The sequence below is a fragment of the Centruroides sculpturatus genome, unplaced genomic scaffold (assembly GCF_000671375.1).
Source record: "Centruroides sculpturatus isolate CEXI.00-Female unplaced genomic scaffold, Cexi_2.0 scaffold1904, whole genome shotgun sequence".
NCBI classification, from domain to species: domain Eukaryota; kingdom Metazoa; phylum Arthropoda; class Arachnida; order Scorpiones; family Buthidae; genus Centruroides; species Centruroides sculpturatus.
Genome location: NW_019386145.1, coordinates 19,184 through 33,076, shown reverse-complemented (window position 1 = coordinate 33,076; position 13,893 = coordinate 19,184). Strand labels below are relative to the sequence as shown.

At 31.2% G+C, this 13,893-nt stretch overlaps 2 protein-coding genes across 3 annotated transcripts in view; both read left to right on the top strand.

Moving 5' to 3' along the window:
• The first annotated feature begins 96 nt into the window (after positions 1-96).
• Positions 97-7,347, top strand: LOC111613790 (sushi, von Willebrand factor type A, EGF and pentraxin domain-containing protein 1-like). 2 transcript variants are annotated; one of them, XM_023355138.1, is made up of 12 exons: positions 97-230; positions 355-504; positions 1,046-1,186; positions 1,251-1,337; positions 3,514-3,630; positions 3,942-4,124; positions 4,203-4,391; positions 4,460-4,483; positions 4,570-4,758; positions 4,835-4,858; positions 4,921-4,996; positions 6,655-7,347. In XM_023355138.1, the coding sequence occupies exons 1-12, from the start codon at positions 149-151 to the stop codon at positions 6,848-6,850; spliced, it is 1,458 nt and encodes a 485-aa protein (XP_023210906.1). In that variant the 5' UTR covers positions 97-148; the 3' UTR covers positions 6,851-7,347. The 2 variants fall into 2 exon arrangements, with proteins under 2 accessions (XP_023210906.1, XP_023210907.1); XM_023355139.1 differs by lacking the exons at positions 1,046-1,186; positions 1,251-1,337.
• Positions 7,348-9,613: 2,266 nt separating this feature from the next.
• LOC111613791 (beta-2-glycoprotein 1-like) overlaps positions 9,614-13,893 on the top strand; it is a 20,449-nt gene continuing 16,169 nt past the window's right edge. The window contains exons 1-6 of the mRNA XM_023355140.1: positions 9,614-9,742; positions 9,871-10,020; positions 10,562-10,702; positions 10,767-10,853; positions 13,031-13,147; positions 13,459-13,641. Of these exons, the coding sequence (XP_023210908.1) occupies positions 9,661-9,742; positions 9,871-10,020; positions 10,562-10,702; positions 10,767-10,853; positions 13,031-13,147; positions 13,459-13,641 (760 nt within the window). The 5' untranslated portion in view covers positions 9,614-9,660. The remainder of the gene's footprint in view (positions 9,743-9,870; positions 10,021-10,561; positions 10,703-10,766; positions 10,854-13,030; positions 13,148-13,458; positions 13,642-13,893) is intronic.

Below are 13,893 nucleotides of genomic sequence, written 5' to 3'. Positions count from 1 at the left end.
ACACGTCATTTGCCGGAAGAATGAGTAAAACTAATTTTGTTTCGTCGAACAGACGGATGTATAAAACTGTTACATCTTTTTATTTAATTATGTCGTTTTAATAATTATATACAAATATTTTCTATATACATTTATTACTTTTTTTATCATGCGTAAGGGAATTATCAATTACTTGATATTTACAGGATTAAATTTAAGTTTTATGTGTGAAGAAGTCCATAATCACTCAAGTAAATAATTATTTATTATATTTAAAAATTACTTTAAGAACTTCGTTAAGTTTCTCAAAATTTTATAATATTCTTGTTTAAATTACGTACATAATAATTTTTTTTTTACTATTTTTAATTGTAGAATGTGCACCGATTACATTCAAGAATGGATTTTTTAATGTAACTGCACGTCGATATGAATGTAACAATGATTATTATTATTACATGTTTGGAAATAATAGGTTAGAATGCCGAGAGGATGGAAATTGGAAAGGTGAAATACCTTATTGTGGTAAGTAGTGCTACTTACATTACTTTAATGCCGGTATTTGGGGAGGGCAATACAAGCTTTACCTAACCTTTACCTAAGATCTCGACTTGAAAGAGAGAATGAACTTTCTTTCTTAATGTTAGTACACCAAGTATAGAACCTCATCCCTCATATAGTTCTACACTGCTATGCTTTAATGTTTGAAGCATGACTTCACTTCATGCTTCAAATGTGGCCTTACGATCGTGATTTATATAGCTCTTATGGCCTTAGATCTACGACATGGGCGATCTACAGAGGGTATGCCTCTCGGGAGAACTTTCTAAGGGAAACTGGCTCTTATTTAAGTGTTACAACTTACGTAGTTTTATCAATTCGGCCATTGATTATCCTCTTGAAGGACAGTACAAACATTTAACATATCTATAAATTTTGGTCTGGTCAGTTAAGATGGAATTATTTTTACTCAATGTTAACTGAAACACCTTTGTGTAATAAAAACAATATTGTTTTGATTATTCTTTGTAATTTTCTATAATATAAATAATTAATGTTAATTCAGCTAGAACAATTTCTATACAACTATGGAAAGGCGATTATGAAATAATTCTTAACAATCGATGTGATAATTCTAATGGTGATAAACCATGGGAGATAGAAGTATTCGGTAAACCATTCTCTGCTGTAAGAATAATATTTAAAGGTATGCTATTTTATATAATTGCAATTTTTACAATTACTTTATTGATAATTGTAATGTTTCCTAGGAAATGTTGATAACATTGGATGTCCTGATGTGAATTTAAGTATTAACAAGAAAACGTACGATGAAACTTATAAAATTTGCGATTTTTGTAAGTCAATAAATCATTTTTTTTAGTAAAATTCAGTCATTCGTGTAATGTTAAAGTGCTAACTTTTACCCTGAATATCTTTGCGATCAATGAACCGATTTGGATTAAATTTAAAGTAGTGAGTGTCCACAATAAGTACTATGGAAGTCTTAAATTATAAATAATTTCGTTGGACCGTTTTGGACTTACGCGATCGCATTTTGTGCCTAGATTTACAACGAGAGAGAATACACACACCAAGCTATTGAACAATCTAGGAGTCTGCGTATGTTTAATAGCTCTTTCGAGATCTCACTCCTTTCTGTTTATCCTTTTTAAGGTTTCATTTAAAAATACTGTACTGGGTATTTATAAAATACTGTAATAGCACATTTTCAAAATTTAAACATATTATTGATCAATCAGTTATCGTGTAACATGACTTACTGCAGACTGTCAAGTGCCTATCTGGTGACTATAGAATTATCATAAAAGCTATGCTATTGTGAAGTTATTAATTAGTGAAAAATACTTGAAATCCCCTAAAAAAAAGTCTGGTGGAACCAGATTGAAATGTGAAGCATACAGTTTCTCAGGAGAATAATAACTTCTGAGAAACTGTGTTGGGCAGATTATGCTTTAAATATTTTCAGCTTCGAGTACGATCTTAAGTAGATTGTTTCAATTCATGAGTATCCACAAGAATTTATCACAAGTTTTCTAATATTGTTTATAATAAAACTTAACTATCGTAACAAGGTTTTTAATGGTTGTTGATTCATCAACTATTGTTAAAAATTTAGTTATTTTTAAGTCTGTCGTAGTATTTCAAGATAGCATTTCAGGTAACATTACAAAATATACAGTACTTGCAGATATTGTTCTGCTACATTGCAATTTTTTTCTAATCCTAGAATCAGGTCATTCATTCGCAATACGTCCTCGTAATTTGTTCTTTGAAGGAATAGATTGTTTTCAGCACTAAAAGCACTTTATTTCAATTCCGCTTCTGCAACATTTCTTACAAGTGGATTCATATGTAATTTTTAACTTTATTGTTTTGATCAGTCATAGCCAGCCTTTTTTTTACATGATTTTTTCTGTTTGCTTGTGTGTTTCCAGGATAGATACACTCCCAGTAATTTGCTGTCTGCCTTGCTACTGTTGCATTTAAATTTTTTCACCCAAGTTTTAAATCGTTCTCCTGTAAGCAACTTCTTTTGAAATTTATGGTCATAGGTAAGACAGTTTTTACTTTCCCGGCTCTGTTATATACAACAGAAGGAAAGTATGGCGATTGGTCAAAAAATGACCTCCTCAAGATTTTTATATTTTTGGACTCGGAACCTTGAAACGTTGAGAAATGGAAAAAATTGGGTTATTTTTCTGTATCTATGGATGTTAATGGGTGTGTGCACGATTTTTTTTTCCTTTTTTGAAGCTTAATAATTCCTGTGCTTTTTGTCGAAAATTTCTGAAATTTTGCAGGGAGGTTTTTATATTAGAGGGATCGATGCTATTAAATTTTGGTGGCTAAAGGTCGAGGGGGTGAAGAGATAAAGAGAGTCGTGTGTCATATTCGAGTAGGGTCGGACTTAATGACGATTTTACTCGTTATTAGCATTTACAATTTTTTTACAAAACCCATCTATACCATGCAAATTAAGCTTTTTGCCATTTCACAATAATTAAAAGTATAAAAAGTTTCTAAAATAAAATGTTATAACAGATTGCGCCATAAAATGTTGCCTGAAAAGTTTAGCAACTCTTTGCCGGACTTTTACTTCTGAAGTGGAAAAACTCCCGGAATCAACTCTTCGGCTGTTGAAAAGCATAAACTTAAATAATGAAGAAAAAAATTCATGTTCCTATTTATTAATCTTTAGCTAGTAGCGTAACAAAAGGAAGCCCTGGGCTTTCTTATCTTTATAAATAAATAATCAAGAAAACTGGAATAAGCTAAATACAGTAAGACGACTTAAATGTGATATATTTATGCACATTTATATACAATATCTAAGTGCTTACTCTTCACCCATAGTTCTAGTGGTAGGGAGTAATCTAAATCAGCCCTCCCAATATCGGTTCTAGTTACGCTACTATCTTTAGAAAACAATCAAGATTATTAATTCATGTTTCTCATATTAATAATCCATTATTCAACATCATATAGTTATTATTTTTTTCTGTATTTTAGATAACAAATACTTTGCATACGAATTTAAAAATATTATGAAAATAAACATTAAATTTTCTATAAAGAAAGGTTCGTCTTATTTTGATTTATGTGGAATCTACGTTTATTCCAAATCAGGTAGGTACTTTTTTATTTTAGTATCATTAAAGGTATTATACAGTTAAAAAAAGGCTAGAAAAGTGACTAATGTTATCTATTACTTTTCCGGCTATTATATTTAACAGAAGAAAATTATGGAAATGATCTTTTAGGGGATCACAAAATGAATTAATACTTTCCCTATTCCATTAAATGTAATGGGAAAAGGGAAATATTTGTGTGAAACATTTAACTTTTAAAAAATAAATTTATTTGTTTTGAATACAGTAATTGGGTTATATAAACTTGGTAAATAATATGTTTAATTAATTAATTTAATACATAAACAGAAGAAAAATGTTCCATTGCATCAATAACTCTACCAAATGGATATATTTCTCCTTCAAATGTTAACTCGTTAAGCTATGGAGAACACGTGTCATTTAACTGCAATGAGGGTTTTCAACTGAATGGATATCGATATCTTTATTGTGGAGTGACAGATATATCGACTCAAATACCTCAATGTCAACGTAAGTAAACCATTCGGGCAGTTTTTATGTTTAAAATTTTATTTCATTTTTAATCGCCTAAATTAAATTTTTATGAAGGGATCCAATGCAAAAATTCTCCGATGAAAATATTAAATGGTATGTGGGAAAATTGGAATGGAACTAAACGTTACTTTTATGAAGACGAAATTCGTCTTATTTGTCATCCTGGTTATAAATTAAATGCCACAGGAAGTATTAAATGTCTTAAGAACGGAGAATGGTCCCATACTCATGCAGCTTGTATAGGTAGGTAAATATTTTATATTTTAAAATAAAGAAACGATTGCAGTTAAAATAATTTATATTTCTTACAGAGAAGAAATTTCCAATATATTTAAGTAAGTAAATAATAACAGAATAAAATTTTAAATATCGGAATAAACAGATTTATATACAGTATCTTATATATTAAACTTTCACAAAGAGATTCGATGTAAGAATTCTCCCATCGCTATATTAAATGGAATATGGGAAAATTGGAATCAAAGTAAGAATTACTCCCACGAAGATGAACTTCATCTCAATTGCGATTATGGTTATAAATTAAATGCCACTGGAACAATTAAATGTCTTGAGAATGGAGAATGGTCCCTCACTTCTGCTACTTGTTTGAGTATTTGAAAATTTCTGAAAATTTTATTTTATTATAAAGTTTCGAACGTTAAAATCATTATCTTAATTTTTTACAGAGAAGAAATCTTCAATTAATTTAGGTATGTTAAAAATTACTTTGTAAGATACTAATTATTAAAGTAACTAAACAATTTTTCTTTAGTCATTACAGTAGTAATTGTTGCTGCAGTTACGCTTGTCGTATTGGTAGTTGTATACTTCATCATGTTCAAAAGAAGGTTAGAAACATTTCTATAATTGTATAATAATTTAATTACTTTTATATTGAACAAATTGATTTGAAGCGAATGTAGACATTTTCAGATTTTATATGCAAGATAAGTCTGGAATCATAAGAGTTAGTGATTTTCATTTTTTACAGGTGAAGCATGACGCTAAAGAAAAACGAATCTAAGTTATTTTTATGGTAGAGACTGCGTTCAGTGTTAAGTTGCCTAAGAATTTAACTGGCTGTCTTATGATTGCGAGAAGTTTAGATAAGTTAGGTAATTTCACGCCGGCTGCAGGTCCCTACCGTAAAAATTACTGGAATTATTTCCTTATTACTCAGGGCCATGCTTTATACCTGTAAAAATTTAACAAAATCCATCACAATTAGTCCTTTCAACATAAGTTGGTAGTTGTCAAACCAGACTATATCACTTTTAACCAATTATAGGGAGAGGCTACTTTATTACTTGTAAACGCATAATTGTTTTTTCCAGTCCTGATGTATTGGATACCTCTTTCTCATAGTAAATGGCTTAAAAATTGTTTAGTCTGGTTTGATAATTCTTATAGTTCCAGGCTTATGAGCGATTTACAAGAAAATACACAAAACAAAACGGTAACAACAAAGACCAACTTTAAAGTGACATTTTAATTTGTTATTTTAAATACTACGAATAAAGTCAGTGAAAAGAATCACACGGTGTTTGATTTCTGGTTGTGAGGTCATTTGAAGATTAGGGTTTATCATAGAAATGCTGCAACTTTGACAATGTACGTGCAAAGCATCAGTGAAGAGCAGTTGCTGTCAGCTGTTCAGACGATGAACCGCCTCCAAGTTTTACACTTGAATAATGGAACACACATTAAGAAACTTCCTGACATCAGTCAACAGTCTCTGCTGAAGGCTTTATCCTTGTGGAACGAATAAACATGTATTCGTTGTTTTCTTTTGTGCATTTCCGGAGCTTTACAGGAGAATACCTCTTTGATTACGGGCACAATATTTTGTGTTGGCCTGTTTATGAGCACCTGTAATAAAGCCATTTCTTTTAATTAAGCTGTAATAGAACCATTGGCTATGTTATTATCTACAAAAATATAGGCACCTCCTTTAGTATCAGAATTTTATATATATGTATGAAATTTATAATATTAAAATATGTATGGAGCAGTGCAAAATAAACTTTTTCATAGTCGACCCATAGTCGATTTTATGGTATTCCACTGTGCGTTGAACCACATTGTTTAACATTTTACCAACACATTTCACATGAATTGGCTTTGCCACTGATAAATATGAATACTTATACAGTATGAATACCGAATAGTCGAGGCTCTGAAGTACCCGGGATCAAATCCAGGCAAGCAATTGCCCAGGAAATTTTTCATGGACTAGATTTTTTTACGTCTATCACGAATATGTTGGGTCCTAGTCGTTTTAATTGTAAGCATGGTCGAATTCATAATGGGTCTAAAAGATTGTAATAGTGCTTAGTAAATTAATTTTTAATTTTAAAAAATATTTCTTTCTTTACATTGCGGATTTATTCATATTTACAATCATTGTCACGATATATTTGATTAATAAAGTTATCAATATTTTAATGCAAGTTGTAATAATGATTTTGTAATTGTTCGTCCATAAAATTAATATAATTTATTTTAGGAAAAGAAGAGACCAAGACGATGAAAGAATTATAGAAAAAACGGCATGTGAAAATCCAGTCGATGAAAAAACCGAAGTTATATCGGTAGAACTTGCAAACAACGAAGTAAAATATGAAAACTTAGATGAGTACACAAATAATAGGCGTGAAATTATTATATTCATGAAAAAATGTAGTGTTTATGACGAAATATAGCATTTTAACTATTTTTTATTGGTGAAGAAATGTATTTTATTAATGAAGCATATCGAAATGAGCGCTTCGAGATCGCTTATAGATAGATATAATTTTTAATGACTGTAAATTACACAAAAATTACAGTCACATTCAAATATTACGTGACGTAAAAAAATGTTTAAACGAACTTTTAAGCATACTGTCAACGGATCGGGTGTAAATTCTTCTATTTAATTATACGTATATTTTAAATCTATGCTAATGTAATGTTTGTAACATCGCGACGCTTCTACCGCAATGATATCAACTGTAATGTTTACATTATAATTATTATGAATCTGAGTTTATATGACAATGTCTAATGTTACCAAGTACAGCTCAGTAAAGATATATTAGTTTCATTTACATTAGTAGATACAGTAGAGCCTCGAAAACTCGGCCTAATGTAGACCGAAGGATGGCCGAGTTTGTGAAAATGCCGGGTTATCGGGAATGGGGTTAAAAAAGGATAAGTATGCGTGTTTCCTCAAAAAATATTGTACTGTACTTGTATGTATTGTTTGCTTGAGAATACAACAGAGAATAAACTGCCCAAATACCCTTAAACAAAGGAAAAGTACGTCTTTTATGAAGGCATAGAGCCTTTACTACATGAAAATGAAAATTAATGAATACACTGTGTACAGTAATTTACCTGATAAGACAGACCTCAGAAAAGCATAAAGCTGTCTACAGTGAAAATTATCTAGCCAGCTCCCAAGACCTTAGCTACTGCACTGACACTTTCTTCTTCTCGGTGCCATATCAGATTCCTGACGTCGGCGACACCTGGCGTAGGTTTGTAATCCGCCAAGGTGTATACTAAGGAAAGTTACTACCCAGAGTGGTTTCCCGTTGCCTTCTCTGGGGCGCGATGTTGCGCGAAATGCCTTCCGGGAGGACTTTTATGGGGAACTGGCCTCCTATTTAGTCGTTATTGGCAAGGAGAAAACCCGTAAAACTCCAAGCAGCCAGCCTGTCCGATCGCGGCGCGAACCCACGACCGAACTCCCAGTGTTTAGGGTACGAAGACCACTCGGCCACTGGTGGGCATAATATTTTTATCAACAGTCAATTCGACTTTTGACTCAACTGACACTTTACACTCCGTTATCCAGTCTCTTTAATGCCCGCAACTTTTGCTCCATAGACATGTTCACTTGTTTTCTTTTAACGGAAGATGCCATCGCAGAGTACTGTTGTCGTGATGGAATCGTTTAGATGTATGGTTCCCGCGCTTTTCCTCTTTTTCAAACAAGCAACGGTTGTCGCCATAGAAATACGGATCGAGAAACGACCGTTAGTTTTGAAAACAGAATAGATGATTAGCCGTCGATCATTGGACGATCGCACGGACCTCCAATAGGACTACGAAGCGCTCATTGGTCAATCAGCGCTATCTTCATTCTATATAAAAAGATTAAGTTTAAACGGGAAACTTAAGTTCACCTAAGTTCGTTTTCGCCCTGCCAAGGTGTGGCCGAGTTATCCGGAGTGCCCGGTTATCGAGTGCCGAGTTTTCGAGGCTCTACTGTACTCAGATTTGATAATTGTATAGTATACACACAATCTATACACGATCCATAATTTTTTTCTTGCGAAATTTCAGACATTCAATCAGTTAATTAAGTTTAACGAATTCATTAACAATTTTTTGTATTTCTATCGAATAAAAACCTAATTACAGTACAGCGTCGATTATCCGAATAAATTGGGGACTGGGGTTGTTCGAAAGATCGGTGTTTCGGATAACCGATTATATACGAAAAAATGTTAATTTATCCCATCTTGAAATTTTTCTCCGTTGCGTGTCGTTTCGCGTTGAATTTTCGTCGCTGTTAAGCCTAACGAAGACTATTGTATCGTTAAAAATTATTTTTTTATTTTGTACGAACAAAATAAATATATTGAAAACTATAAAACAATAAAAAATTATACTTCAGAAGTTAATTTAGTAACAAAAACGTAAAATATTTGAGTAGCCCAAGAAATAGCCAAAGATTGCAGCGCCACAGCACGGGCGAAAATTTAAATTTTCCGACTGGAATTCTTTCGGATGATTGACATTCGGATAATCGACGCTCTACTGTAGTTACATTATCTGAAAGAAATTTAATTGTCCAAAAGTACTTTAAATCGGAATTAAAGTAACAAACCGGAAAACCAGAATAAAAAGACAAGGAAATCGAAAAACTTCACTCTCCATACTCAAATTATTGAGCTAGAACGTATTACAAAAAAATGGCTCTTTGCGGTCATGGTGACCCGCAGCGACCTTTGACGTTTGTTGTAATTTAATATGTTTATGTAATGTAAATATAATTTTTTTTAAATTGTGACTTTATATACCTATTATATAATAAATATGATTTTTTNACATATAATACAGTGAAACCTGCTTAAAACGGTACGCGACCGTTTATAAATCGCGTTTATTCTCTGTTTAAATTGGTTTTTTATTATATAAAGAGGCAGCTTCAGGCAGGTTTTACTTTATATTTAATTTAACATGTCATATGATTACACATGTTGGATAAGATAAACATAATTAAAACCGATGTCGCGAATTAATAAAATAAAATCTAAACATTTATATAACATATTATTAGAAAATATATGTATTATAGGATATACAGTAGTAATACGTCATTTGCCGGAAGAATGAGTAAAACTAATTTTGTTTCGTCGAACAGACGGATGTATAAAACTGTTACATCTTTTTATTTAATTATTTCGTTTTAATAATTATATACAAATATTTTCTATATACTTTTATTACTATTTTTATCATGCGTAAGGGAATTATCAATTACTTGATATTTACAGGATTAAATTTAAGTTTTATGTGTGAAGAAGTACAGAATCACTCAAGTAAATAATTATTTATTATATTTAAAAATTACTTTAAGAACTTCGTTAAGTTTCTCAAAATCTTATAATATCTTTGTTTAAATTAAGTACTGTACATAATAATTTTTTGTTACTATTTTTAATTGTAGAATGTGCACCGATTACATTCAAGAATGGATTTTTTAATGTAACTGCACGTCGATATGAATGTAACAATGATTATTATTATTACATGTTTGGAAATAATAGGTTAGAATGCCGAGAGGATGGAAATTGGAAAGGTGAAATACCTTATTGTGGTAAGTAGTGCTACTTACATTACTTTAATGCCGGTATTTGGGGAGGGCAATACAAGCTTTACCTAACCTTTACCTAAGATCTCGACTTGAAAGAGAGAATGAACTTTCTTTCTTAATGTTAGTACACCAAGTATAGAACCTCATCCCTCATATAGTTCTACACTGCTATGCTTTAATGTTTGAAGCATGACTTCACTTCATGCTTCAAATGTGGCCTTACGATCGTGATTTATATAGCTCTTATGGCCTTAGATCTACGACATGGGCGATCTACAGAGGGTATGCCTCTCGGGAGAACTTTCTAAGGGAAACTGGCTCTTATTTAAGTGTTACAACTTACGTAGTTTTATCAATTCGGCCATTGATTATCCTCTTGAAGGACAGTACAAACATTTAACATATCTATAAATTTTGGTCTGGTCAGTTAAGATGGAATTATTTTTACTCAATGTTAACTGAAACACCTTTGTGTAATAAAAACAATATTGTTTTGATTATTCTTTGTAATTTTCTATAATATAAATAATTAATGTTAATTCAGCTAGAACAATTTCTATACAACTATGGAAAGGCGATTATGAAATAATTCTTAACAATCGATGTGATAATTCTAATGGTGATAAACCATGGGAGATAGAAGTATTCGGTAAACCATTCTCTGCTGTAAGAATAATATTTAAAGGTATGCTATTTTATATAATTGCAATTTTTACAATTACTTTATTGATAATTGTAATGTTTCCTAGGAAATGTTGATAACATTGGATGTCCTGATGTGAATTTAAGTATTAACAAGAAAACGTACGATGAAACTTATAAAATTTGCGATTTTTGTAAGTCAATAAATCATTTTTTTTAGTAAAATTCAGTCATTCGTGTAATGTTAAAGTGCTAACTTTTACCCTGAATATCTTTGCGATCAATGAACCGATTTGGATTAAATTTAAAGTAGTGAGTGTCCACAATAAGTACTATGGAAGTCTTAAATTATAAATAATTTCGTTGGACCGTTTTGGACTTACGCGATCGCATTTTGTGCCTAGATTTACAACGAGAGAGAATACACACACCAAGCTATTGAACAATCTAGGAGTCTGCGTATGTTTAATAGCTCTTTCGAGATCTCACTCCTTTCTGTTTATCCTTTTTAAGGTTTCATTTAAAAATACTGTACTGGGTATTTATAAAATACTGTAATAGCACATTTTCAAAATTTAAACATATTATTGATCAATCAGTTATCGTGTAACATGACTTACTGCAGACTGTCAAGTGCCTATCTGGTGACTATAGAATTATCATAAAAGCTATGCTATTGTGAAGTTATTAATTAGTGAAAAATACTTGAAATCCCCTAAAAAAAAGTCTGGTGGAACCAGATTGAAATGTGAAGCATACAGTTTCTCAGGAGAATAATAACTTCTGAGAAACTGTGTTGGGCAGATTATGCTTTAAATATTTTCAGCTTCGAGTACGATCTTAAGTAGATTGTTTCAATTCATGAGTATCCACAAGAATTTATCACAAGTTTTCTAATATTGTTTATAATAAAACTTAACTATCGTAACAAGGTTTTTAATGGTTGTTGATTCATCAACTATTGTTAAAAATTTAGTTATTTTTAAGTCTGTCGTAGTATTTCAAGATAGCATTTCAGGTAACATTACAAAATATACAGTACTTGCAGATATTGTTCTGCTACATTGCAATTTTTTTCTAATCCTAGAATCAGGTCATTCATTCGCAATACGTCCTCGTAATTTGTTCTTTGAAGGAATAGATTGTTTTCAGCACTAAAAGCACTTTATTTCAATTCCGCTTCTGCAACATTTCTTACAAGTGGATTCATATGTAATTTTTAACTTTATTGTTTTGATCAGTCATAGCCAGCCTTTTTTTTTACATGATTTTTTCTGTTTGCTTGTGTGTTTCCAGGATAGATACACTCCCAGTAATTTGCTGTCTGCCTTGCTACTGTTGCATTTAAATTTTTTCACCCAAGTTTTAAATCGTTCTCCTGTAAGCAACTTCTTTTGAAATTTATGGTCATAGGTAAGACAGTTTTTACTTTCCCGGCTCTGTTATATACAACAGAAGGAAAGTATGGCGATTGGTCAAAAAATGACCTCCTCAAGATTTTTATATTTTTGGACTCGGAACCTTGAAACGTTGAGAAATGGAAAAAATTGGGTTATTTTTCTGTATCTATGGATGTTAATGGGTGTGTGCACGATTTTTTTTTCCTTTTTTGAAGCTTAATAATTCCTGTGCTTTTTGTCGAAAATTTCTGAAATTTTGCAGGGAGGTTTTTATATTAGAGGGATCGATGCTATTAAATTTTGGTGGCTAAAGGTCGAGGGGGTGAAGAGATAAAGAGAGTCGTGTGTCATATTCGAGTAGGGTCGGACTTAATGACGATTTTACTCGTTATTAGCATTTACAATTTTTTTACAAAACCCATCTATACCATGCAAATTAAGCTTTTTGCCATTTCACAATAATTAAAAGTATAAAAAGTTTCTAAAATAAAATGTTATAACAGATTGCGCCATAAAATGTTGCCTGAAAAGTTTAGCAACTCTTTGCCGGACTTTTACTTCTGAAGTGGAAAAACTCCCGGAATCAACTCTTCGGCTGTTGAAAAGCATAAACTTAAATAATGAAGAAAAAAATTCATGTTCCTATTTATTAATCTTTAGCTAGTAGCGTAACAAAAGGAAGCCCTGGGCTTTCTTATCTTTATAAATAAATAATCAAGAAAACTGGAATAAGCTAAATACAGTAAGACGACTTAAATGTGATATATTTATGCACATTTATATACAATATCTAAGTGCTTACTCTTCACCCATAGTTCTAGTGGTAGGGAGTAATCTAAATCAGCCCTCCCAATATCGGTTCTAGTTACGCTACTATCTTTAGAAAACAATCAAGATTATTAATTCATGTTTCTCATATTAATAATCCATTATTCAACATCATATAGTTATTATTTTTTTCTGTATTTTAGATAACAAATACTTTGCATACGAATTTAAAAATATTATGAAAATAAACATTAAATTTTCTATAAAGAAAGGTTCGTCTTATTTTGATTTATGTGGAATCTACGTTTATTCCAAATCAGGTAGGTACTTTTTTATTTTAGTATCATTAAAGGTATTATACAGTTAAAAAAAGGCTAGAAAAGTGACTAATGTTATCTATTACTTTTCCGGCTATTATATTTAACAGAAGAAAATTATGGAAATGATCTTTTAGGGGATCACAAAATGAATTAATACTTTCCCTATTCCATTAAATGTAATGGAAAAAGGGAAATATTTGTGTGAAACATTTAACTTTTAAAAAATAAATTTATTTGTTTTGAATACAGTAATTGGGTTATATAAACTTGGTAAATAATATGTTTAATTAATTAATTTAATACATAAACAGAAGAAAAATGTTCCATTGCATCAATAACTCTACCAAATGGATATATTTCTCCTTCAAATGTTAACTCGTTAAGCTATGGAGAACACGTGTCATTTAACTGCAATGAGGGTTTTCAACTGAATGGATATCGATATCTTTATTGTGGAGTGACAGATATATCGACTCAAATACCTCAATGTCAACGTAAGTAAACCATTCGGGCAGTTTTTATGTTTAAAATTTTATTTCATTTTTAATCGCCTAAATTAAATTTTTATGAAGGGATCCAATGCAAAAATTCTCCGATGAAAATATTAAATGGTATGTGGGAAAATTGGAATGGAACTAAACGTTACTTTTATGAAGACGAAATTCGTCTTATTTGTCATCCTGGTTATAAATTAAATGCCACAGGAAATATTAAATGTCTTAAGAACGGAGAATGGTCCCATACTC

Coding starts and splice junctions, on each gene's coding strand:
- LOC111613790 (XM_023355138.1), top strand. CDS start 149: ATGCGTAAGGGAATTATCAATTACTTGATATTTACAGGATTAAATTTA. Junction 4,125..4,202: donor TCAAATACCTCAATGTCAAC/GTAAGTAAACCA, acceptor ATTTTTATGAAG/GGATCCAATGCAAAAATTCT. Junction 4,997..6,654: donor TTCATCATGTTCAAAAGAAG/GTTAGAAACATT, acceptor AATTTATTTTAG/GAAAAGAAGAGACCAAGACG.